The sequence below is a fragment of the Coregonus clupeaformis genome, chromosome 12, assembly GCF_020615455.1.
Source record: "Coregonus clupeaformis isolate EN_2021a chromosome 12, ASM2061545v1, whole genome shotgun sequence".
NCBI classification, from domain to species: domain Eukaryota; kingdom Metazoa; phylum Chordata; class Actinopteri; order Salmoniformes; family Salmonidae; genus Coregonus; species Coregonus clupeaformis.
Window position 1 is genome coordinate 7810661 of NC_059203.1, and position 27607 is coordinate 7838267.

The window sequence follows — 27607 nt, forward strand, 5'->3', positions numbered from 1 at the left end:
AACTTTGTCATCATTGCTGTCATTTAGCGCACCATCAAGACTTCTCACATGCAATTGTTCTGCTGATTGCTCATGAAAGGTGGATGGCGTCTTTTGTATTCAAACTGGTTGAATGAATAGAGGCTTCCAAAACATTTACACCTTGAAGTCGTCTGGACTATAGAGTTCCTGCTTGCTGCTTTGAAGCAGTGCAGTTTCACTCTCTCTCTCTCTCTCTCCTTTGTGAAATGCTTTCTGATTGCACAATATTTCAAAATGTAATCATGGGGAAAAACACTGTATTGAAAGCAACAACTGTTACTGTTGAAGAGAAAAGGATCCCAGCTTTCTGGTCTGAATTGTATTTCATATTGAAAAAAAGGGCACTCAGCCATTCAAGGTGGGTGCATAGGCCTATACATTATATTTACTGTTAGATATCAATTAAACAGGCGGCGTTAGTGCGCATGCGTATGGAGTAAAAGCGTTCCTTCAGATCTCCTCTCTGCGTATTTTGAAATCTTAAATTTGTACCGTTTTATTTCCAAGTTTGCCAACAAAAAAATATATAAACATTGTTTAGTATATTCCCCAGGCACTAACTAGCAGCAAAAAAGTGAAATATGGCGACGAAAACCAACATAACAGCTAACACAAAGTTGACAAAGGCCCAGGCTCAACAAGCAGCAGCTAGCGCTATTTTGAGTACAGATGACGACAACTCTCCAGACACCCAGCAACAAGATTCTGCCATGGCAATGTGTCAACAAATAAAAGAGGCTATAATAAAACTATTAACAATCGTTTTGACAGGCTCGAAACAAAGTTTGAGTCTCTAAAGACAGCACAGGCCGAACTGAAGGGCCGCATGGACACAGCCAATGAGGCCCTGTCTGATCATGACACCTGGATCGGAGGCCTGGAAACCACCTGCACGCAGCTTAAAAAGAAGAACGAGGCGCTCCAAGTCAAGGTTCTCGATTTAGAAGGCAGGAGTCGCAGGCTGAACATCAAACTTGTGGGGATTTTGGAGGACGAAGAACAAGGGAACCCACAGAGTTCGTGTCCAAGCTCATTCCCAAGCTGCTGGGCGACGACAACTTCCCAAAGCCCCTCATCATTGATCGTTCACACCGCTCTCTACAGGCGAAGCCCTCACCAGGTGCCAAGCCGCGTACCATAATCGCAAGGGTACATCACTTTCAGGAAAAGGAACTAATTCTATGACTTGGACGACAGCGAGCTATGGAATACAAAGGCCAAAAGGTTATCATCTTTCCCGACTACACCTTGGAGGTGATGGAGCAATGGCGTGCATTCCGAGATGCGATGCAGACCATGAGAGAGGCGTAGGTGAAATATAGCCTGTGTTTTCCAGCCAAGCTACATGTTCATCACAACAGTATGACAATAGTCTTCACCAAGCCCGAAGAGGCTGCAAGCTACATATCAAAACTACAGCAAACCCCATGAAAGGGTGAAATCACTCACCACAAACCTCTGGGATATTGACTGAGCAAACAGTGGATTTTATGTTTATTCATAAATGGTAACGTATTCATTTGTTTTCCAACAACCACGGAGAGGGCTGTTAGTTAAGTATGACTGTTGTTAGTAGTATTGGGTCTGTTCTAGCCATCATGCCCGGCGGTCCTCATTTACCTAAGATGGGGAGAAGAGTGCTTCATTTGGGGAAGCAGTTGGGAGGGCGGGTTTCTCTGGGGAAGCAGTGGGGAGAGCGGGTTTCTCTGGGGAAGCAGTGTGGAGAGTGGGTTTCTCTGGGGAAGCAGTGGGGAGGGCAGGTTTCTCTGGGGTCTGTTACTGTGCTTGGTTTTTGTTTTCTGCTGCCAGACAAGTTTTATGTTAATTCGTAAATGTTTAAGATGTTTTATTTGAAATGCTCTTGGATATAAATGTCAGGAAGTGATCTTGGGAATCAATCAGATGTTAAAGGTGTCACATTAGTCTCGTGGAATGTGCACGGTCTTGGGCACGCGTGCAAAAGGGGTATGGTATTTAAGCACTTGAAATCACTTGGTGCTGACATAATTTTCCTGCAAGAAACGCACATAAAAGCCAAGATGCAGCGGCATCTGAGATCCAACTGGATTTCTCAAGTTTATCAATCACCCTTCTTCTCCAAGGCTAGAGGTATTGCTATTCTCTTTCGTAAAAACATCCCTTTTCAACTCTTGTCCATGTCTACAGACCCACACAGTAGGTACATCATAGTATCATGGAACATTAACTATTTCCCTGTCACCCCTATTTCCCTGTCACCCTATTGAACGACCCACATTTATTTCGTAATGTTTTTGATTTACTCCCAGATCTTAGTACCACTAATCTAATAATCAGAGGCGGTTTTAATTAATCACCAAAGTGCTTGCTAATAGGTTGAACAAACATGGAACAACCATTATTCATCCAGATCAGACAGGGTTCATCCAAGGCAGCAATTATATCGCTATATGCTCAAAAAGTGTTTGACCAAATAGAATGGTCATACATGTTCGAAGCACTCACTAGGTTTGGATTTGGCGACTCATTTATCGCTTGGGTCAAAATGCTCTATGCCTGCCCAACATCCTCTATTCTGACCAACAGCGACAAATCCTGTTCCTTTGAACTACATAGATCTGTCCAGCACAGTTGCCCACTCAGTCCTCTGCTCTTCGCTGTCACCCTTGAACCCCTGGCGATACAAATAAGGGATCATCCTAATATCCAAGGTCTTAAAATAGGAAACATAGAAAGCCGCATTTCGTTATATGCAGACAATGTGCCTCTCGGACCCAGTAGCCTCTGTCCCTAACCTACTAGACTTAATCAATTAATTTGGCAAACTATCTGGCTATTCAATAAATTGGGGAAAAAGTGATCTCATGTGTATCTCAGATAATATTACAGCAAGTGAGCTAGAGAGGATACCATTTAAAGTGGTGCATGACCACTTAACTTACCTGGGACAAAAAATACCTAGAAATCCAAAGCTCATCTTCAAGCTTAGCTACAGTGAGCTGGTTGCAAAGCTAAAACAAAACATAGAGAGCTGGAGAATATTGCCTCTTTCTATGATGGGGCGTATTAATGCCATAAAAATGGTTTCTCTTCCCAGGTTCCTTTATCTTTGCCAGAATCTTCCAATTTTTCTTAACTTTGGTCTCGACAATCTTGTCATTTTGTCTGGGGTTACAAAAACCATCGTATTTGTAAAGCCCACTTGCAAAAGCCCAAGGAAAGTGGCGGCTTAGGCATACCCATCTTTAAGCATTATTACTGGGCTGCAAATGCCAGGGCATTAACGTCCTGCCAACTGGGTTTCACAGATAAGTTGGACAATGTTGCCCCCTGTGGCTAAATATGAAAGTCAAGTCTGTAACAAATTCCTCTCTTCCAGCCTTGCTTTTCTCCAAAGCAGAGCACCCAAACAAACTGACAGGCAACAACTATGTTTTGAGAAATTCTTTAAGAATTTTAAACCAGATGAAGCCTGTTTATAAGGTGCCTGATACCTCTGTATACACCCCGATATGCTTTAATCATTATTTTGTTCCATCTCGGTCTGATAAGGTGTTTGTTGAATGGAGGGAGAAGGGACTGGCCACAATTGAAGACTTATACATAGATAAGCAATTAGCATCATTCATCCAATTAAATAATACATTAAATCTCTCCCATTCAAATTTGTTCCATTATTTACAAGTCAGACACTATATCAACGGGAAAATTCAAAATGTTGACACCCTCCCTGTACAACATTAGTTTTATGATTTGCTACAGCGCCCTCCCAACTCAGAACACCTCATCTCACAGTTTGTCACCTTTTTCTCCAACTACACAGAGGCCTCTACTAGTCATCTCAAGGAGACCTGGGGTAAAGAGTTACATATTGAGATCTCAGATGATCTATGGGGAGAAGCCCTGTCTAGAATTCACTCCTGTTCCATCAATGCAAGATATCAGTTATACAATATAAAGTCATACATAGACTTCATTACTCCAAAACCAAATTACATCGAATTTACCCCCAGATCTCCCCACTGTGTGACATGTGTAAAGCCTCAGAGGATTCATTAAACTCATATTTTTTGGCTATGCCCCCTACTTAATAATTTTTGGAGGAACATCTTTGATTGGTACTCAAAGGTATATGAGAGGGCCATTGAACCTGACGCAGAACCTGCTCTCTCTGGCTGCTCAGAGTCTGTTCTAAGATCGTCCTATGAGGAACAACAGGCTCTGGTGTTTGGAATGGTGGCTGCAAAAAAAAATATCCTCACAGAATGGAAGTAACCCCCCCCTTGCTTCAGTAGATGGCTAGCAGATTCATTTTTAACATCATTAACTTGGAAAATATTTGTTTTTCAGGACTAACTCCTCCAGGAGATTTCTCAAGATTTGGGGTCAGTTTCTGGACCATCTGGACAGAGACTGACTATGAACACTGACTAGGGACACTTATTGTTGCTGTAGCTTTCATTGTTGCTCTATTCTTGTCCCATGTCTTGCTTAAGCAATACTTAATTTCACATGTCTGGCAGCTGTGTTTTTTTGTTATTTTTTTGTGCGCTTTTGTTTTGTACTAAATTGCAAAAGAAAATCCTTTAAAATAATATATATATATATATATAAAACAAGGATCTCAATTAAACAGCTAACTATCAGTGATATTAGGCTATATTTAGAATTAGCGATCTAGCTAACCACTTCCTCAGCTGATTAATTAACCCCAAATGAATTAGCCTATGTGATATTAGTGCCCAAAAAGATGTAGACAAATTCATCTGGAACCCTATTCTGATACTAAAATAATAACAACAATTGCCTAGTTGTCAAACCCCAAATTCATGACAATCACTGGTTTAGGATGCACATAAAAATATCTGGAATCATGCATTCGTGCTTGAACATGATACTAGAATAAACCATTTATTTTTTAAATAATACAATTTTAGTAGTCTAGTACACGTCTTAATGAAACACGTTGAATGACTTTATAAGATGATGAGGCTACTAATTTTTTATTATTATGTGACCCCATAGCAATTGTGGTGCGACCAACTGTAAATGTTAGCATGGAGCCCTGTCACTATGTTCTTACACATACAATAGAACATGTGAATGAAAGGATCTTTAGGCTATTCTCCCACACTAGTCCCCAAATTGGAAATACAACAACAACAAAAAATCTACATTAGACAAACGTTTTTAAATGTTTTAAAATATGTCTTTAAAAAAATATATATGTTTTTAAACGTTTTAAGTAATCAAAATGTAATCGGATTACGTTACTCATTTCGTGTAATTCAAAGGATTACGTTACCGATTACTTTATTTTTCATGTACCTGTAATCAGTAACGGATTACATTTTTCAAGTAATCTGCCCAACCATGCACACACACACGCACGCACGCACGCACGCACGCACGCACGCATGCACGCACGCACACACACACACACACACACACACACACACACACACACACACACACACACACACACACACACACAGTCAGAAACATTTCACATTTACACACATAAACACAACAAGAGAGAGAGGGAGAGAGAGACAGAGAGAGAGAGCAATTCCAACCTCACATTATGGTAAAAAACCTCCCGGGCCCACCCCCTTCCCCAGCTTTCTCGCTCTCCCCCCTCCCTCCCTCCCGCCCTCCCCCTCTCTTTCCTGCAGCTGCCTCCATTCCCTATGATTTCAGTCGTTTACCACTCGCGTTTATAGTGGAGGCCTTTGAACAGGCGAGTGTGTCATTGTGAAGAGGAGTGTGTGCTAAGCCTGTGTGTTTATCAGCCTCTCCCAGCTGGGCTCCTGGGGGAGGGATAAGACCTGGGAGAGAAGCCTGGATGTGGGCTAGGATGGAGACTGGGAGAACGCAGGGAAAGAGGCTAGGATGAGGCTAGGATAAGGGCTGGGGAATGATTATGTTCTTTTGCCCTTCTAAAGGAAATTCTTTCCACACAGATCACCACAGTCAGCTACACATACACACAACAAGATACATCCCTCACCCCCATGAAAACATACATGAGATACATAGAGTCCAGGGATGGGCTCATGGACTCAGCGAGAATGGAGAACGAAAGCAAGAGAGAGAACGGAGGACGAGGTGAAAGAGAAATGGTGAGAAGAAGAGAACGAGTGAGGAGGTGATAGAGGGAGAGGGATCGTTAAGTGTGTAGTAAAGGTGGAGATGGTCCCGTGTAGCTCAGTTGGTAGAGCATGGCGCTTGCAACGCCAGGGTTGTGGGTTCGTTTTCCACGGGGGACCAGTATGAAAAAATGGATGCACTCACTAACTGTAAGTCGCTCTGGATAAGAGCGTCTGCTAAATGACTAAAATGTAAATGTAAATCATGATAAGGACACTGTGTATTCAGTCAGTCAGTCAGTCAGTGTCACTGAGGAGCCTAAGCACAGCATTCATCAGCTACACTTAGGTTCCCTCAGGCACCATAGGCGCTGCTATCCACCCGCTCTATTCAAGACGACAGGCGTCGAAGCATGAAGTACCAACTTTGGGAACAAAAAGCCTGAAATCTTCTCTCTTTACGACTGCAGAAATCTGGACCATGTCTGCAGCCCATTAAATGTTTTGATCCACCATCACAATACTCTGGGCCATATAAAGAGTCTATACAACCACCCTGAAAGCCAGGAACCCAGCTATTATACCATTATTACCAACAAGGTCAGAAGAACTAAACAGGGACATGATCATCGCTACAGTACCTCTCTCGTCTACTGTGTTAAAGGCCACTTCAGTCTAACACGCTCAAGCTGTTGTGTAAGTGCCTATATGGGTATGGGATGACAAAGCAAAGCCTCTGAAGATTATAAACCCTCTCTTCAGTGACACTGTGTGTGTGTGGGGGGAAATCCTTCTTTCTCCACTCGAGCGGAAGCATTAGCCACAATCCACAGTTTCCTTCTTCATGGTCCGTCAGTGTGGTAACATGAGCAATTTTATGCTAGCTAGTTACAAGATAAAACGCGAACCATCTATCGAAATCTGCGACAACAGTGGGAGAATAAACAAAATCACATTTACAGTTATGAAGCTACAAATGGATCTATAAAAATATGTATTATTTAAATGGTCTGGGCCGTGGTGAGCCTACAATTTCAATAATGTCTTCTTTTGTCTATAGTCCTCTCTTTCTACCTATCTAGTCTTGAAAGAGGACTGTCTTAGATATGTTATACTATACTTTTAACATAACTAACCCAACACACACTGTGATAACAGTCCTGATCAAGACATTATGGTAGAATCAAGTTCTCATGGCAGTTGATCTCCCTACATGGCGAATGCTTTGTGCCCTGTTTAACCCATGTCCCCCCCAGCACATCTCCCTGCAAGCTTGACTGACCATAAGCAGGCAGAAAATCTCAATTTATTTTTTATAACAGTGCTTCTTCATGCTCCTCTTCTCCCTGTGGGGTTTCCATGGCTACACAGCAGCGCAGTTAGTCAGCCTCGGCCACCAAACAGTGATATGATTTGACTGTGTGTGTGTGTGTGTGTCTGTTAGTAAGCCTCCGCACCCAGCAGTGGTACAATCCGAACAAGTGTTTGTGTGTGTGGATGGTGGGACAGCAGTTATTCTTTGTGTGTGTTGGTACAATCAATGGGTCTGTATGTGACAGTGAACATTTGTGCAAAAACCTATAAGTGAGTGTTAATTATACTATATGTAAGAGTGGACTCTTTTAGCAGAACACCACTTTACATCCATATTACCGTGCAGGTTAATTTATTTATGTTTACTAAAGAGATGAGACACAAAAGTGTGTTCACCTTGATGAGTCTCTTAATAATGATTTTTGTTCTTAACACAATGGTCTATGATGTTACAGAACTACAAACTTGTGAATAAGTTGGTACTCCGTCTCTGGAGAAAAAGCAACACCAGACCATTAAACTCTACATGCTTCAAGCTTTCCATTGTAGGGTTTCACTTGCTGAGCGAGTGGCGTTGGGCATGAACTCTGCTCCTTGCTCTGACATTGGGCCCTCCCAGCAAACAGGAAGGGACAGGCCGCCCTTCTCCTGTCTGACTCACAGACCGAGCCGAGCCCAGGCCCATAGTCTCAGGGAGGGACGTGAGCGCCTCTTTGACCTAATGGTTTAGGGTTAGCAGGGCTAGGTTACAGCCTAAAGCTGCATCCACATGGGCCTTATGACAAGCTTTGCTGATTCTCGAAGTCAGTGGATTTTAACTGAAGAGTTCATTGCTTTGCATTCTGTTGATCTGGTAGTTTTGAAGCCAGATAGAGTGTTTCTTGAAGTGTTGTAAATTGAAATGACCTGATATTTGCTGATGTCCAGGGAGGTATGAGAGAGCGAGAGAGAGAGAGAGAGAGAGAGAGAGAGAGAGAGAGAGAGAGAGAGAGAGAGAGAGAGAGAGAGAGAGAGAGAGAGAGAGAGACAGAGAGAGATAGACAGAGAGAGCGAGAGAGAGATAGACAGACAGACAGAGAGAGATAGACAGAGAGAGAGAGAGAGAGAGAGAGAGAGAGAGAGAGAGAGAGAGAGAGAGAGAGAGAGAGAGAGAGACAGAGAGAGAGAGAGAGAGGAGGAGATTAATTCTCCCTTGAGAAGGTGCATATGTTTTCCCCATTTCCCCGGCATTCAATAGCAATAATGATCTGAAATGGCAATTCCTCTTATTCAGCACCACTTTTCAAATCAAAACAGAGAAATCTCAACTTGTGTAAGGTTCTGTTTTCTTGAGCATTACCTACACGCTGTCCTATGAAAACAATAAAAAAGTGTCTAGTTGAGACACCTGAGAGAGGTGCATAAAGTATTTCACAGTCACACTGAAGTCACACATACTATACTGATATCTGATACAAATCCATATTTGTTAGTCAGCTGTCAGTATTCTGAAAGAAACCTATCATCTGACACAAAAGCGCTACGCTGCAGGCAAGACAGTTACTGTACACTCATACAACTAGCTCAGTATTAGGATGCCCACACACATGCACACACACAAACACACACACAACACACACACACACCGAGGAGTTGGGGCACATAGCAAAGGATGACTTGGGAGCGAGGAGCTTACAGCTGTTTGGAGATGTCACGGTTTCAGCCGAGGCTGCTCCTCCTCCTTGTTCGGGCAGGCTTCGGCGGTCGTCGTCCCCGGAGTACTAGCTATCACCGTTTGATGTTTTCGATGTCTGTTTGGTTTTGTCTGATTGTGTACACCTGTTTCCTGTTTGGTTAATTATGTCTCCTATAAGTTTCTCGTTTGGTTAGTCTTGTGTTGTGTGTTATTGTTCGCCTGTCATCAGGTCGGCTCGTTGTTTGTTTGTTGTTTTCTCTGTCGTCGCACTGTACTGTTTTCGTGCACCTTGGAATACTAGCCTTTTGCGCATTGTTGCGCATCGTCCGCCTCTTGTTTGTTTTGAGGCCAGTGTTTTGTATATTTTTGGTCGTGTTCAGTAAAGTATTGGACTTAGCTTCTGTGTCTGCGTTTGACTCCTTCACCACATCTACATCAGCCGTTGTGACAGGAGAATTGTCTGCCAGATACTGACAATGTGCCAGAGAGCCAGATCTGCAGCTTCGGAAATGTATGGGAAGTGAACCATACATCCATGTTTACTGGCAGGTTATGGACCACATATAACTCTCTGGAATAATCATCCACAAATAGATCATACAGACTTAAAGATTGGTGCCGTTCTATGCGAGACAACACAATTGTCTATTTAAAATGTCATTTGTAATGTAAATGTCAGCACAGATCTAAACCCATTGGATTAAATATGAGCGGCTCATCAACAAACTGAACTGACAACCATGACTCTTCATCAATTTCAAAAGATGTCGGAACAGGATTCCTCTACTACACTGTACACTCTTAGAAAAAAAGGTTATATCTAGAACCTAAAAAGGGTTATTCAGCTGTCCCCATAGGAGAACCCTTTTAGGTTCCAGGTAGAACCCTTTTGGATTCCACGTAGAACCCTTTCCACAGAGGGTGCTACATGGAACCCAAAAGGTTTCTAGTACCTGGAACCAAAAATGGTTCTCCTATGGGGACAGCCGAAGAACCCTTTTGGAACCCTTTTCTTTAAGAGTGTAGACTCCTGAGAAGCCTCCATGTCAACTCTAGATAGACTCTTACTCTCTGAGAGATTTACCTTTTGTGTTTAATCTCCCCTCCAAAAAAGCAGATCAGAATAAAGGCCCTCTTGGTTCAGTCGGGACCTATGTACACATTAAATACCGTTTATCGCCTGGTCTGTTTCTACTAGGAAATACTTGTGACAATCTATTGGATTCGATTATATTAAAATTGTTAATGTGTGCCCTAACTGCTGCCAGAAAGGCAATTCAAAAAAATGGGTTTGATCCAAATACTTCTGTAGCCCTTTCCTGCAGTCAAATGACCTAGTGCACTCATGGGTGGAATGTTATTTATATTTTTCATAATTTCATAATTAATAAAATCTGGTGTTTCTAAGTTAAATAGTTTTGTTATATTTCAGTCTTCTGTGATGTATACAAAGTGTAATATTGGGATGCAAACTCAAACTTTAATACATTTCAACTCTATATCTGACATGGTACTTCTTTTTTTAAGCCCATATCCCTGACAGCTAAAATCTTCAACAGCTAAGCTGCATGGCGCGGCTACAAAAACTCTAGTGGGCTGGTCAAATGCCATCTCCACCATCAAATACCTTTGATAGATACCACTCTTGTAATATTATCTCTCAATTGTTGTATCTTGAGCTGCTGTACCAACCCCCCCTTCTTGTTAATGTTTTGTTGCTATGCAGATCATGTGACTGCTATCGCTTGTTTGATTGACATTGATAAAAACATCCAATTAAAAATGTAAAAAATAAAGAAATAATGGAATACATTTGGGGGTCTATGACTTGAGTAATGATTTGTAGCCTATCATGCATTCGTAAGCACTGTTAGCCAAAGTCAAATCACACACTCCTCATGATGCAATGTTGTGCAAAATGACCAAGACAACTGCCATCAGAGCTGCTAATAAGAATCCGTAATAGTAAAGGTACTGAAGATAACCTGGTTTTACTCGGTCATCTCTGTTTTGTTCGACCCTGGCCACTCCTACTAATCAAGCTGAACCAATGAATCACTCTGAGAATCACAGTGTGCAGTGGGTTGATTGTCTGTGTGTCACTATGCTCGTGGTTGGTAAAGATACTGATTCCTCCTCTACCCCTCTACATTTTCAACACAGTCGTAGAGAGAAACTACAATCTCCATGCCCTTGCTCCTGTGTGTTTGTGTGTGTGTGTGTGTCTGTGTGTCTGTGTGTGAGTGTATGTGCATGTGAATGTGCACGTGTGTTTTCTGCAAGCAGTCACCATGTACTGAAACATATGTACCCTACATCACAGTCAATGGTTTTCTACAGTCATATTAAAATCAACTAGGTATATTTTGACTGGTACTGTATATATATAGTACCAGTCAAAAGTTTGGACACACCTACTCATTCAAGGGTTTTTCAATATGAACTATTACTATGAAATAACACATATGGAATCATGTAGTAACCAAAAAAGTGTTAAACAAATAAAAATCTATGTTATATTTGAGATTCTTCAAAGTAGCCACCCTTTGCCTTGATGACAGCTTTGCACATTCTTGGCATTCTCTCAACCAGCTTCACCTGGAATGCTGAAGGAGGAGGTGTGATAGTGGTGCTTTGCTGGTGACACTGTCAGTGATTTATTTAGAATTCAAGGCACACTTAACCAGCATGGCTACCACATCATTCTGCAGCGATACGCCATCCCATCTGGTTTGCGATTAGTGGGACTATCATTTGTTTTTCAACAGGACCATGACCCAACACAACTCCAGGCTGTGTAAGGGCTATTTGACCAAAAAGGAGAGTGATGGAGTGCTGCATCAGATGACCTGGCCTCCACAATCACCCGACCTCAACCCAAATGAGATGGTTTGGGATAAGTTGGACTGCAGAGTGAAGGAAAAGCAGCCAACAAGTGCTCAGCATATGTGGGAACTCCTTCAAGACTGTTGGAAAAGCATTCCAGGTGAAGCTGGTTGAGAGAATGCCAAGAGTGTGCAAAGTTGTTATCAAGGCAAAGGGTGGCTACTTTGAAGAATCTCAAATATAAAATATATTTTGATTTGTTTAACACTTTTTTGGTTACTACATGATTCCATATGTGTTATTTCATAGTTTTTATGTCTTCATTATTATTCTACAATGTAGAAAATAGTAAAAATAAAGAAAAACCCTGGAATGAGTAGGTGTGTCCAAACTTTTGACTGGTACTGTATACAGTTGAATTCGGAAGTTTACATACACTTAGGTAGGAGTCATTAAAACTCGTTTTTCAACCACTCCACAAAATGTCTTGTTAACAAACTATAGTTTTGGCAAGTCGGTTAGGACATCTACTTTGTGCATGACACAAGTAATTGTTCCAACAATTGTTTACAGACAGATTATTTCACTTATAATTCACTGTATCTCAATTCCTGTGGGTCAGAAGTTTACATACAATAAGTTGACTGTGCCTTTAAAAAGCTTGGAAAATTCCAGAAAATGATGTCATGGCTTTAGAAGCTTCTGATAGGCTAATTGACATCATTTGAGTCAATTGGATGTGTATCTGTGGATGTATTTCAAGGCCTACCTTCAAACTCAGTGCCCCTTTGCTTGACATCATGAGAAAATCAAAAGAAATCAGCCAAGACCTCAGAAAAAAGTCTGGTTCATCCTTGGGAGCAATTTCCAAACGCCTGAAGGTACCACGTTCATTTGTACAAACAATAGTATGCAAGTATAAACACCATGGGACCATGCAGCCGTCATACCGCTCAGGAAGGAGACGTGTTCTGTCTCCTAGAGATGAACGTACTTTGGTGCGAAAAGTGCAAATCAATCCCAGAACAACAGCAAAGGACCTTGTGAAGATGCTGGAGGAAACAGGTACAAAAGTAACATATCGACATAACCTAAAAGGCCGCTCAGCAAGGAAGAAGCCACTGCTCCAAAACCGCCATAAAAAAGCCACACTACGGTTTGCAACTGCACATGGGGACAAAGATCATACTTTTTGGAGAAATATCCTCTGGTCTGATGAAACAAAAATAGAACGGTTTGGCCATAATGACCATTGTTATGTTTGGAGGAAAAAGGGGGCAATTGCAAGCTGAAGAACACCATCCCAAACGTGAAGCATGGGGGTGGCAGCATCATGCTATGGGGGTCCTTTGCTGCAGGAGGGACTGGTGCACTTCACCAAATAGATGGCATCATGAGGAAGGAAAATTATGTGGATATATTGAAGCAACATCTCAAGACATCAGTCAGGAAGTTAAAGCTTGGTCGCAAATGGGTCTTCCAAATGGACAATGACCCCTAGCATACTTCCAAAGTTGTTGCAAAATGGCTTAAGGACAACAAAGTCAAGGTATTGGAGTGGCCATCACAAAGCCCTGACCTCAATCCTATAGAAAATGTGTGGGCAGAACTGAAAAAGCGTGTTGCGAGCAAGGATGACTACAAACCTGACTCAGTTACACCAGCACTGTCAGGAGGAATGGGCCAGAATTCACCCAACTTATTGTGGGAATCTTGTGGAAGGCTACCCGAAATGTTTGACCCAAGTTAAACAATTTAAAGGCAATGCTACCAAATACTAATTGAGTGTATGTAAACTTCTGACCCACTGGGAATGTGATGAAAGAAAAAAAAGCTGAAATAAATCATTCTCTCTACTATTATTCTGACATTTCACATTCTTAAAATAATGTGGTGATCCTAACTGACCTAAGACAGGGACATTTTACAAGGATTAAATGTCAGGAATTGTGAAAAACAGAGTTTAAATGTATTTGGCTAAGGTGTATGTAAACTTCAGACTTCATCTGTATATAAAAAAGAAACATCCTCTCACTGTCAACTGTGTTAATTTTCAGCAAACTTAACATGTGTAAATATTTGTATGAACATAACAAGATTCAACAACTGAGACATAAACTGAACAAGTTCCACAGACATGTGACGAACAGAAATTGAATAATGACATTATGGCTTGTAGGCCTCTCCAGGTCTCTGTCTAACCATTAGACAACCAGGTGTTGGGCAAAGCTGAAAATTGGACTAATCAGAGAAGATGACCTTACTCCAGTCCTCTACGGTCCAATCCTTATGGTCTTTTGCAAACCTCAGCCTGGCTCTTCTTTGCTTCTCATTGATGAAGGGCTTTTTTCTAGCTTTGCACGACTTCAGCCCTGCCCCTAGGAGCCTGTTTCGAACCGTCCTCGCCGTGCACTTCACCCCAGCTGCCGTTTGCCATTATTCACTTGATGTCATCCTACGGTTGTTGAGTGACATTCGAATGAGTTGGTGGTCATCCCGGTCAGTAGAGAGTCGTTTTCGCCCTCTGCCGGTCTGTAGCTTTGTTGTCCCCAATGTCTGCTGCTTGACCTTTTTCTTATGAACCGCCATCTTTGAAATTTTAAGGATGGGAAGCAACCTGACGCTCACTGTATCCCTCTGCCAGTAAAGCCAGAATTGAACCCTTCTTTTCCTCACTCTAAACTTTCCTTTTCAACTCTTTTGGCATGGTCAATAGTTATTTTTTGATTAATATTACTTTTGAGGTCCTATAGCAAGAGGATAGTGATGACCACAGCAGTGGTTTTTATACTTTTCCTCATTAAATAAGATTTGGTTCAGGTGATCACCTAATCAGTACCTAATTCAGTAGAATGAGCTGGAATGGAATGGTTGTCATACATGTAGAGATGCTGATTTAAGAAAAATGTGCAGTGGTCTCTTAATTTTTTCCAGAGCTGTATATATATAATATCCCACTTGGCACAGATGTCAATTCAATGTCTATTCCAAGTTGGTTCAACATAATTTCATTGAAATGACGTGAAACCAATGTTTATTCAACCAGTGTGTGCCCACTGGAATACTGTATATGAGGTTTCTCACTGAACGTTATCTTCATCATACAGATGGTGTTTTGGCTCATATGCCTGCTATTTTAGGCTGACCCACAAATGTCACCGTGAATAGCAGTCACTCAGAAACAACCAATGTGATTGTGTCCTGCTTCACTGCGATCTGTTTCAGGCAAAAGGTATGTTTTTTACACGTTGGTGATTGCCATGTTCTCCAGCCTCCCAGTGAAGAAGACGAAGCCACACTACTCTAACCTAATACAGCCGCGATTCATTACATAAACTTGAACCAGTTGGTCATGGTAAAGCGGTTTGTTCACGCTCTGATTGATCATGCGCTGGGACGGTTACTCATCGGAGAAAGAGTAACATCATGACAGGCGACACAGAACGCAATTACGAGAATTAAAAGTTTCACCTGAGAGTAATGGAAATTAATGTAAACAAAACCTTCAATATAGCCTGTTATAACGCTGATTTGCTCGCAAAAACACAACGAGACCCCTTGGGTAAACATGAAAGGCGCAATTATATTTCCGAGCAAAAACACAACGAGACCCCTTGGGTAAACATGAAAGGCGCAATTATATTTCAGTCCGCATATGTAGCCTACATATGACTGTGATATGTATACAGCTAGGCTATATCACGGCAGACACTAATACATATGATGAATAAATTGACTTGCAACTGTAAACGTGTTATCTATCATTCAGTTATTTCATGCAAAATAAATAAGTGTTTCTGCAAACACTCAACTTACCCATTCCAAAACGCGGATAAATCCAAGAGGTAATTTAAGCACTTGAAATGTCCCAACAGACACGAGCTAATGGAATGACAACAACAATAACATAGAAAAAATAATGATATTTTTCATTAAAAAAGGCACAAAATATGTCATGTTTGTATAGCTTATTTGACATGTAAGTTAGCCTACATTGTTAGAAAATTTAATAATGGCTGTTTGAGACCTGACAAAAAAACACATTTACAATCAATAAACATACCTCGTTAGTTGATAACATTTTCAAAATACTTATCTCCGTGTTCAGTAAGACGTAAACAATTGTACAATGCTACCCAAACCGCTTGATGTCTATGCCTAGCGCGTGTAAGAGTCTCCGCTCTTATTGCTACTACACGGAAAATCCCGAGCTCTCTTCTGCTTGTTGAAAAATAAAACACCATAGAGACAGACGGGGATTGGCTTCACGGAAATGAACGATGGCTTCAAGATTTTACGATTGGATAAGATTTTTTTGTTTAGGCTACGATGTGTTTATTCTTTGAACTGCCTCTCCTCCCCACGTCCGAGATGGATGAGAGGATGTGATTGAAACCCCGTGCATGAATGTTGGCTCGATGCACCAGGCCTGACTCAGGTCGTGTAGGTAGAGAAATATATCTTATTAATCATCCATCATTTTGTAGGCTACATGCCTGCGTGCATGCACTACCAATAGACTGAAAAATCCTATGAAATGCCTTTGACCTGTGGGTATTTTCTTGTGACTCCACCACTGTCTGTAGCACATTCAAGATAAACCCCTCATCTGTCCCTCTGTAATGGTTGTGCTTTGTGCAGAATAATAACCCCCAAATCACTTGCCTATGGCTCCAAAAGCATCCAAAGTGACCTGTTTTATATGACAATTTCTCTGAATACTGGAAATGTGGACTATATTCAGACATAACTTCCATTACTTGTAGGCTACATAAATGATGTGGAATCTTACAGAATTTGAGAGAATACACCTCAATTGCTCAGAACAAAACATTCAGAGAGCGTTGCAGATATATATGGACTAAATTCTGATTCTCTATATTCCAATTCTACGTGAATGGTTCTGAGAGTTATGTGGTTCTGAAGGATCCCCTGTGTGATTCCCAGGCAAACAGTCAACATGGCTGCTGGCTAAACACAGTCCAAGGGCAAATAGGAATGTGACTCACTGAAGACATAATGTTATGTAATGTGAAGCACAGTGTACAGTCAGATTGAAATGTGTGGATTAATTAACATTTGCCTGACAATTTTTATTGTTGATAAGGACATCTTTGTGTGACTATTATGATGAAAACATGAACCAGACTTTCCTTGTATTTTTCTGTTGATATGATGATCCTTTGCTGTGTAATAGCCATTCCTAGCCACCCCACTGGAGGTTGAGCAATTTGTTATCTAATTAGCCAGCCGATGCAGACGGAAGAGAGCTGGACTGTAAACTAACTGTAGGCAAGATGATGGTGAGCAAGCAATGCTTCCTGTGTCTGCTATAGAGATGACAGTTCCAATAGAAATAAGTGAAAACCAGGCTGACAGTGTGGCTAATTTTACAACATCTCTTCTCTCACTCCACCCCTCCTCCTCCCCCTGTTTTACTCTCCTGCTCATACACATCCCTCTCTTCTCCTCTCCCCTCTCTCCCCCTCTCTACTCTCAAACGCTCTCCCAGTCTGCCTGAATTGGTCTGTCCTAGCGATTAGAAAACTGTTAGATCCGATTGGCCTAATCTTCTCATCACAGCAAATCAAAAAGAAGTGAGCAGGAAGAATAGAAGATCTCATGCATAGTTTATCCATTTAGTAGTTTGTGATTTTTTTCATAAGCTGACTGTTTCTGAAAGGGCTGCCTGCCATACCTTTTTAGATGTTGAGCCAAAAAACTCTACAGGCTTGCCAGGATCAATAAAACAATGGTCAGTACAATGATTGAGCATGGTGAGATGATGTTGACTGATATTGATTCAAATAATTACTTATCTAAAGAGTACAGGTGCCATCTCAACATACACTATATACAGAATATACAAAAGTATGTGGACACCCCTTCAAGTTAGTGGATTCGAGTGTTTCAGCCACACCCGTTGCTGACAGGTGTATAAAATCGAGCACACCACCATGCAATCTCCAAAGAATAACATTGGCAGTAGAATGGCCTTATTGAAGAGCTCAGTGACTTTCAACGTGGCACCGTCATAGGATGCCACCTTTCCAATAAGTCAGTCCGTCAAATTTCTACCCTGCTAGAGCTGCCCCGGTCAAGTGTAAGTGCTGTTATTGTGATGTGGAAAGGTCTAGGAGCAACAACGGCTCAGCCGCGAAGTGGTAGGCCACACAAGCTCACAGAACGGGGCCGCCGAGTGCTGAAGCGCGTAAAATTCATCTGTCCTCATTTGCAACACTCACTACCGAGTTCCAAACTCTCTCTGGAAGCAACGTCAGCATAAGAACTGTTAGTCAGATCACCATGCGCAATGGCAAGCGTTGGCTGGAGTGGTATAAAACTCGCCGCTATTGGACTCTGGGCGTTGGAAACGCATTATCTGGATTGATGAATCACGCTTCACCATCTGGCAGTCCGACAGACAAATCTGGGCTTGGCGGATGCCAGGAGAACGCTACCTGCCCGAATGCATAGTGCCAACTATAAAGTTTGGTGGAGGAGGAATAATGGTCTGGGGCTGTTTTACATGGTTCAGGCTAGGCCCTTTAGTTCCAGTGAAGGGAAATATTAACGCTACAGCATACAATGACATTCTAGACGATTCTGTGGTTCCAACTTTGTAGCAACAGTTTGGGGAAAGCCCTTTCCTGTTTCAGCATGACAATGTCCCCGCGAGGTCCATACAGAAATTATTTGTCGAGATCGGTGTGAAAGAACTTGACTGGCCTGCACAGAGCTCTGACCTCAACCCCATCGCCTAATCGCCCAACATCAGTGCCCGACCTCACTAATGCTCTTGTGGCTGAATGGAAGCAAGTCCCCGCAGCAATGTTCCAACAAATAGTGGAACGCCTTCCCAGAAGAGTGGAGGCTGTTATAGCAGCAAAGGGGGGACCAACTCCATATTAATGCCCATGATTTTGGAATGAGATGTTTGACGAGCAGGTGTCCACATACCTTTGGTCATGTAGTGTATCTAATAGAAGAAGATGGCGTGTGTGTGTGTGTTTTCCATGTCCGTGATAGACATCCCCCAGCCAAGTAAGTCAGGGATTTGTTTGACTATTAATTAAAGTCCTTAGACAAACACCTTTACACTCATTTAGATCAGTACCAGATCACAGCCTCCAGACCTGGCAATCATTGTCATGCAACCCCCCTGAAGATTCAGAAGGGCTTTTCTCCCCAAATGTGCAAATGCCGGGCTGCCCCCTCGGGAGGAGCCACTGTTCATTTGAAGGAGGCTGCGTGTCATCATGGTCAACTCACCAGCCCATAGTGCACCCACACCTCAGAGAATGCTGAGAAAAGGCTGCAAATAGATGCAAAGCACCTACAGGGATCTCAGCTGTGTCCAATCATCTTCCAACACTCTTATTTGTTCCCTCCCTGCACTTAAAAATTCTGAGAACAGGGGTGATTCTGTGAAGTGATAACCATCTCGTGGCAACATTTTTAAAGTGATGCTCACCTTCTGTCTACTGTAGCTCTTAAGGGGAATCGTCTTATCCCTGTCAAAATCCTTTCTTGGGGTTTTAGGGTAGACTCCTTGGTACTGGAACAGCATCCTCTGGGTTCCCCTGGGTGATGGGAATCTGTCACACACACTGGTAGGTGTCAAAACGCATCACACACACCTCGACAAACTGAAAATGTTCTGCAGACGCAAATGAGCACACCTGTACCTGGGGGACTAGAGAGTGACAGAGGAGGGGTGTTTGTGTTTGTGACAGAGGGAGAGAGAGAGGAGAGACTGAGTGATAGAGAGAAATTCCATAATGCAGATAGTGGTGAAATTGTTATAACTGACTTGAAACAACCGGCAGCCAAACGAATGTCCTTAGCTGTGGATCAACAGCATAAACGTGCTACTACAGTAGTCAAAAGGACTGGAAACATTGTTTGTCAACTTGTCAACATATAACGGCAGGGCAATTAAAGCTACACAGTAAGAGCATCAGCAAACACATTAAGGTTTAATGATAAATTAACCAGCCACATGGACCTATACATAATGTCTCTCTAATGATTATTTGCCTATGCAGCCCAGGGAGATCGTTTAAAATTGATGTCAAAATTGGACATCTATCAATGTTTTGAGGACATCGGGAAATGCCTATAAACCCGGCCATTAGGGGCAACAGTGAGCGTTATTACCATCAATTAGACTTGGGTTTTGCTAGGGCGGGTGGGCGTAATCCCATGACTCTGGATGAGAAGATTGCGTGTTCGATCCCAGTTGTGGACACTGTTTTTGCAATAACCCTATCCCAAACCTTAACCCTTACCTTAACCATTCAGATTGAGTGCCTAAACTTAACCTTTTGGAGAATGTGGATGAACATCTAATTCTGCAGTGAGACTGTGAGAGCTTGTTGATGAAGCCAGAGCATTTGTTTCAAGATTCAATGTCACCTGCACAAGTACAGTGAAATGCCTTTCTTGCAAGCTCTAAACCCAACAATGCAGTGATCAATATAAATGTAGTACTAAAAAATAACATACGGTAGAACAAAAACACACTATAAATAAAATTAAGAAGAACACAAGAAAGGATCCAGTTGCAGAGGGATCTAGTCCCAGGATCCTAAGCTTGGTGACGAGCTTAGAGGGGGCAATGGTGTTGAATGCTGAGCTGTAGTCAATGAACAGCATTCTCATTTTATCTAGGTGGATGAGGGCAGTGTGGAGTGCAACTGAGATTGAGTCGTCTATGGATCTGTTGGGGCGGTATGCAAATTGGGGTGGGTCTAGGGCACGTGTCGAACTCATTCTACGGAGGGCCGAGTGTCTGAGGGTTTTCGCACCACCCTTGTACTTGAATTAAGGTCACTAATTGGTAAGGAACTCCACTCACCTGGTTGTCTAAGTCTTAATTGAAAGGAAAAACCAAAAACCTGCAGACACTCTGCCCTCCGTTGAATGAGTTTGACACCCCTGATCAAAGACATGAAACGTAATGTTACTTGCGTAACCCCGGTTCTCTGATAATATAAGTGAGATGTTGATTATTTATGCATAGTCACTTTAACTCTACCCACATGTACATATTACCTCAACTACCTCAACTAGCCGGTGCCCCCGCACATTGACTCTGCACCGGTACCCCCCTGTATATAGCCTCCCTACTGTTATTTTATTTTACTGCCGCTCTTTTTTTCTCAACAATTTTTTATTTTTGTTTTTTTATTTTACTTTTTTATAAAAAAATTAATGCATTGTTGGTTAAGGGCTGTAAGTAAGCATTTCACGGTAATGTCTACACCTGTTGTATTCGGCGCATGTGGCAAATACAATTTGATTTTATTTTATTTGAAATACTTATTTTGATGTATCACATATGGGGATATGGCCCGTATCGCAGACATGCTCTCTGAAGCCAGGGTAGCCCCAATAGTGTAACCCCTCAGTGGCTCCGACACGGAAGACAGTATGGGCCAACGAAGGTGCAGTGACGTCCAGTCGGTAAAACCTCATGAAGGTATTACATTTACATTTTAGTCATTTAGCAGACGCTCTTATCCAGAGCGACTTACAGTTAGTGCATACATTATTTTATTTTTTTCATACCCCCCCCCCGTGGGAATCGAACCCACAACCCTGGCGTTGCAAACACCATGCTCTACCAACTGAGCTACATCCCTGCCGGCCATTCCCTCCCCTACCCTGGACGACGCTGGGCCAATTGTGCGCCACCCCATGGGTCTCCCGGTCGCGGCCGGCTGCGACAGAGCCTGGATACGAACCAGGATCTCTAGTGGCACAGCTAGCATTGCGACCACTGCTAGCATTGCCTTAGACCACTGCGCTACTCGGGCAGCCCGACATGTCGCATCACAAATCTCTAGTAAAGAGATGCCTGTGAATAGTGCCCAAGAGGCGGCCATACCTCTGGTGGAGTGAGCCCTCGGGCCCTCTGGGGGCTGTAAACCCTTGCCATTATAAGTAATTGAATAGCCTCCACTATCCAATGGGATAGCCGTTGACGAGAGAGGGGCCTCTCCTTGCAGGGAGGTGCCCAAGCAGCGAAGAGTTGGTCGCCCTTGCGTAAAACTCTCATTCTATCCAAGTAAATGCGCAACTCGCATACTGGACACAAATGGTGGAGACACTCTTCTTCCATAGTGGTGAAGGGCAGCGGACAGAAAGCCACAAGCGCTAAGGTGAGACGAGGGGTGTTTCTCAATATGCATACAACCGTGCTCCACACTCTGATGATCCGAGTACATTCGCCGACCATGTTCTCTTGTAAGGACGAGAGTGTGGAGAATGAATAAAACAATACATTTGAGAAGCACTCGCACTCCCCCTACTGTATTACCCCACTCTTCAACTCCCCATTCACTGAACCTTCTTCAAGCCAGGACAATGGCAACAAAGCAACCATTTTAATTCATAACTATCAGCTAGCTATATGTGAATCGTAATAATGTAGCTAACCACATAGTTTAACAGGCAAAAATGACCTAAAACGAATATTATGCAAGATAGATGTCAATTATTCATCGGTAGCTAACTAACTATTCTTCGTGGCTATCTGGCTAGCTAACAGTACTAGTAGCTAGCCAGTTAGCCCTATTGACTTACTATGGGTTTGTGATCTACAGTACGTAGGCAGGTAAACATGCCTAAATTAACACAACTGTATTTATTAATGTATCAAGATAAAATATTGTAGTCAGGCAACATTTGAGATGTGAATAGGCAACATTTCATTCTGAAGTCGGAGTGTATTTTCTCTCGCTTCAGCTCAAATAATGTCCGCCATTGATTTAAAAAAAATTTACCACATTTTTTATGTGGTTACGTAATATTTCTTTGCATACTTTCCATTGAAGCTTGCATCCATGCAAGCTTCAAAATATGTACAAAAGGGGTGCCCATTCGAGAAGTGCCCTCTGTGCTCCATTTCACATACTTTGATTTGGACTCATATTCCAACCCTCCCGTGCTCCAATTTGCATGCTCGGAGCAGGGTAGTATGCATTTTGAGAAACACCCTTGGGCTGTCCCCGACTAAAAAACATCTTGGTCGACCGAAAGTCATCTGTTCTTTAGACCGATCGATTGGTCGACATTTTTAAATGTGTATTTTTCCATATATAGACACACCTTATGTGTTTTAATAAAATCAACTATATGCATTGAGCTGGTCTGATGCTTTAAGCTTACTGTTTGATGAAATAAGACACAAAATACTTGAGGGCGCCAGAGATATAGATAACCAGAAGAAGAAAAAACTTAACCTGACCCCAACCATTCTCCTCCCTCTCCTGCTGGCTTTCGCAGATTCTGCCATTACTCTCCTGAGTCGGCAACCTTTCTCATGTGAAATGCCAATTTATCTTACAATTTCTACCGATCTGTATGACAGTTATGGTTTTCATATGCACATTTTCGTGGAACAGTTTCATTTCATTTATTATAACATCTTCATATCTAAAAATCATTGTCATGTGGTTAATCAAATTCTATCCAAATCTAAATGAAAATGATACAAACTTAAAAAGTAACTTCTATTGCCATTTCCAACTATGTAAAAATAGCCTGCATAAAGCCAACAAATAAAAACTGCAGCCAGCAGGTAGAAAATATCATAATAAAAAGAAATATCCTATAAATGACATTGGCCTGTCTGCAACAAATTTTAAACATTGTATCAATTATTAACTTGGGTCCTGTCTGAAGCTTGGGATAGCGAACTTGCAACATTGTATCAAATATTCTGGGCCCTCAGAGTTTCCCACACCAGTGAGCTCAGGATAGACACAGCTGTAGGCTATTTGTGCAAGGGATAAGAAGCAGTGCTTGACTTGGGAAGGAGCTGAGTAGGGGAGACCAGGGATGGTTGTTACACTTTTAGGATTTGTGTCAATTTCTCAGAGATTGTTTGAGCTACTACATTCAAAATGTGATAGGAACAGCTTCCATATGTCTGCTACAAATGAGTATACAGTAGGTATTAGCTCTCAAAATCAAACAGACAAGTTCTGACTTTGTCTCAAATACAAGGAGTGAAATGTTACAATTTACTCCACCTCCTGGGTCAGTTGTAACAGGGCTTGGAATAAAATGTAACAGATTGAAAAAATGCAGAAATCATGACATGCAACAGAATATTGAAAGCCTTTATTGAGAACATGAGAACATTGCCATGTTTAACATTCTGCACAGCAGAAATAATAAAATAATAAAATGTTTATTATTTTACATTCCATTAACTGGCCCTTCTCAACTAAACAACAACATCTGACAACTAAATAACAACATCTGGACTAAACAATTCAATGTTTGTGGTGTCCCTTATGGAATAAATGAATGAATTCCACATGTGAACACGTGAACACGTGTGATCTTGTGTGATCACATGTAATTTTATGTGAAGTTCATGTGATAACGTGACAACATGTGAAGCAACATGTGATAACATGAAACTACACATGTGACAATATGTGAGCACATGTGAGAAGAAAAATGTCATGTGAAATCATGTGTTTTTGGAACACTTCACTTGACAATTCACATGTGAAAACGTGTTTTTGGAACACTTCACATTTTGAAATTTCATATGTGAAATCATGTGCAAGTGAAATTTCACATATGAAATCCTATCACATGAGATACTGATGGGTTTTGATTATCTGACACAGGTTGCCCCGGTGGGAGGAGTTTGCCCTGGGTAAAAAGTGATTGCATTCATTTTGGAACCGGGCTGCCTCGTTCAAAGCCCATGGCGAAGTCGGCTCAAAACTAAATTAAGCATGTGGATGTTCTCATGACATTTGTTTTACTAGTCATCAGGACATCACGTGATGGTCCCAGAAGGTCCCAAACAATCGTAAACCATTATAAGTCAAGTAATGGTATGGTGGTTTTAAAGTAAGGGGTACACTGTTAAAAATATAACCCCACCTGGGATTTGAACTCACAACCTCTGGATTTGAGGTGTGCTGATATTTCTGCTGAGCAATAATGTCTGTAGCATTCCCCTACACATTCATTGCCTATAATACATCTATTCACTTAGCAAAATAATGCCATTTGCACTGCTATTTTAGTTATTAGTTAATCTGACTATTCTCTCATCATTGATTTCATTTACTTACTTCAGCAATTTTAGGGTTTTTGTATAGTTGTCTAATGTTGGTGGGGCATAAAATTATGTTTAAATGTTACTCCTGAATCACTATGATACATACAATATGTTTGGAGTGTTTACCCGACTGGATTTAGGACCACGCGGATACCACAGAGCGGGCTGACAGGCTGTGTGAAGGAAAAGCTTCTGGAAGGCTGGCTGGACCAACATGGGAGTGTTGAGCATAGTTCAGTGTACACATTGCGCTCTTTCACCAAGTTGTAAAAGGAACAGAAACTGGCTACTCCTTAGTTGACTGATGTAGCTGGCAAAGTAACAGCTGTTTAACTTAACAGGAAAAAAAACGAAACTAGTGTTTATTCGCAGTGCTGAGCTCGTATTGTAACTGACATGTAACTTCAGCTAATGTTTCATCCCTTCTCGACTGAAGTAAATGAATAAGCTACGCTAGTGAGTATCTACCACAGCCAGGTCAGATCTAGCCTCTAGTTATCTATCAGATAGCGATATGGCTATTATTACTATCTAACAGCAGTTGTTTGTATGGACATGTTTTGTAGCCTTTGTTTTGTCACGTTTCAGAAGTAAATGAACTTGGCAAGCCTTCACCAGTTGATGTTCCATTAGAGAGAGAGCTGGCCAAAAGTTGGTTTATATTAGCTACTATCTTTACCTCAATCAAACTAGACCTGAATCAAATGATGAAACCATCGGCCAAATGATTGAAGATTGATATTCTGAAGTTTTTACAGTGCAATGTGAGTTTTATTAGTCAGTATGTCAATGTAATTCCCTACTTTTCACACTGACACAGTAATAAACAGCTCTAACGTTACAGGCTTCACTGTCATGGTGCACAGTAGAGGTCTGCGTGGGACCGATTTCTTCATCCTGCTTCGCCTGCACCCGCTGGCTTTCTGTCGGACTCCCACCCGCTCCGGCAAAAACTGGTCCCAAACCCAACCGCAGTCCTGCAATGTTATTTTAGGCCTACACTCTAAAAAGTAAAGGTTCCTGGAGGATCCTTTAGGGGTTCTTCAAATGGAAACTGTGGGGGAACCCCTATAAGTTATTTGAAGAACTCTTTAAAAGGGTTCTTCAAAGAACCCCTTATAATGGATCTTCGAAGAACCTTTCGAAGAACCTTTTGGGGTTAATTTTTGAACTACGCCCCCCCTCCCCTATTAATGTTATTATTAATAATACGCGTAACAATAACAACAATAACACAATATTTTTAGTCATTGTGTATTATGATTTTAGTGGCAAAGCAGAATAAAAAAATCTAAATATGAGGTAAACTCCCAGCAGAGCCCCAAGTCCAATGGGTATATCCTCTGGCATGTTGATGTTAATGTGTTGATGTTCTCCATATCCATAGCCAGAATGATTTTGCAGTGCATGGTGCTCAAAGGTTTCCTGTTATATTCATCGGAGGTGTAGGGAGGGTGAAGTCTGTGAATCCAAAAAATAGTAGTTATACAGATGATTAACAAAACATGCACACGACAGTTTCATACCTTGGTTTTTGTGGTAAATGTGAATGACAAAAACTGTTTTAATAATGGTTTTCGTACACATACCTTGTCCATAATGTAGAGGCCTATGGGATATTCATTGTAGAGGTAAGGGAGGAGGATGGTAAATCTGATCTGCATAACATACCAATACCAATTGACATACTGTCACAAGCTGATGTGGATGCGGTGTTGGAGTCAGCCGCAGGACACAGAAGCTTAGTCGAAACGACTTTAATTGTCACAAAGACAATAACAAAAATAACGGGCCTCAAACACAGGAGGCGAGCGATTACGCAAACAGTGCGTAAAAACACTAACAACTACAGCACAATAAAGATTCACCAACGGACAGGCGGACAACAACACACAACTGCAAACAAAACCAAAGGAAACTTATAGGTGACATAATCAATACATAAGACGAAACAGGTGCACCAACAAGACAAAACCAAACAAACATAGAGAACATCAAGCGGTAGCAGCTAGTACTCCGGGGACGACGAACGCCGAAGCCTGCCCGAACAAGGAGGAGGAGCAGTCTCGGCAGAATTCGTGACACATACATTTGTATGCCTCCTTGTCTGTATACCTGCAGACACAGAAACAAAAGTGAGCAGTTCAGTCATCTGCACCCAATACAGCTAGATTACAACATATTCTTATAGCCTACAGTACATATTCTTACCTCTTTGTTGATTGATATCCATTGAATTGTGTCCATTTTCTGTTTTAGAAAGATTTGCACAAATATGAAAAAGATGGACACTTTCTCTAGAGCTATGTTTATAGCCTACATTTTAGGAGTAGGAAGATTTTCAGATGGAGAAATATGGGTGATCAATATTTAGGCCTGTTTCTAGGCAATGTAGTAAACTACAGCCTAATAATAGGCTTATTTAGGAAGTAAATTTCCTTTGAAAGATAACTGTCCCGTGATTCTCCGCCCATGTATACAGTCATGGTCAAACGTTTTGAGAATGACACAAGTATTGGTCTTCACAAAGTTTGCTGCTTCAGTGTTTTTAGATATTTTTGTCAGATGTTACTATGGTATGCTGAAGTATAATTACAAGCATTCCAT

At 41.7% G+C, this 27607-nt stretch overlaps 1 protein-coding gene across 1 annotated transcript in view; it reads right to left on the bottom strand.

The window, feature by feature from the left end:
• The window catches only part of LOC123492081 (synaptoporin-like), a 28724-nt gene extending 12647 nt beyond the window's left edge, over positions 1 to 16077 (bottom strand). Inside the window, exons 1-2 of the mRNA XM_045224027.1 lie at positions 15968 to 16077; positions 15721 to 15786 (exon numbers count right to left, since the gene is read on the bottom strand). Of these exons, the coding sequence (XP_045079962.1) occupies positions 15721 to 15786; positions 15968 to 15985 (84 nt within the window). The 5' untranslated portion in view covers positions 15986 to 16077. The remainder of the gene's footprint in view (positions 1 to 15720; positions 15787 to 15967) is intronic.
• Positions 16078 to 27607: the final 11530 nt, after the last annotated feature.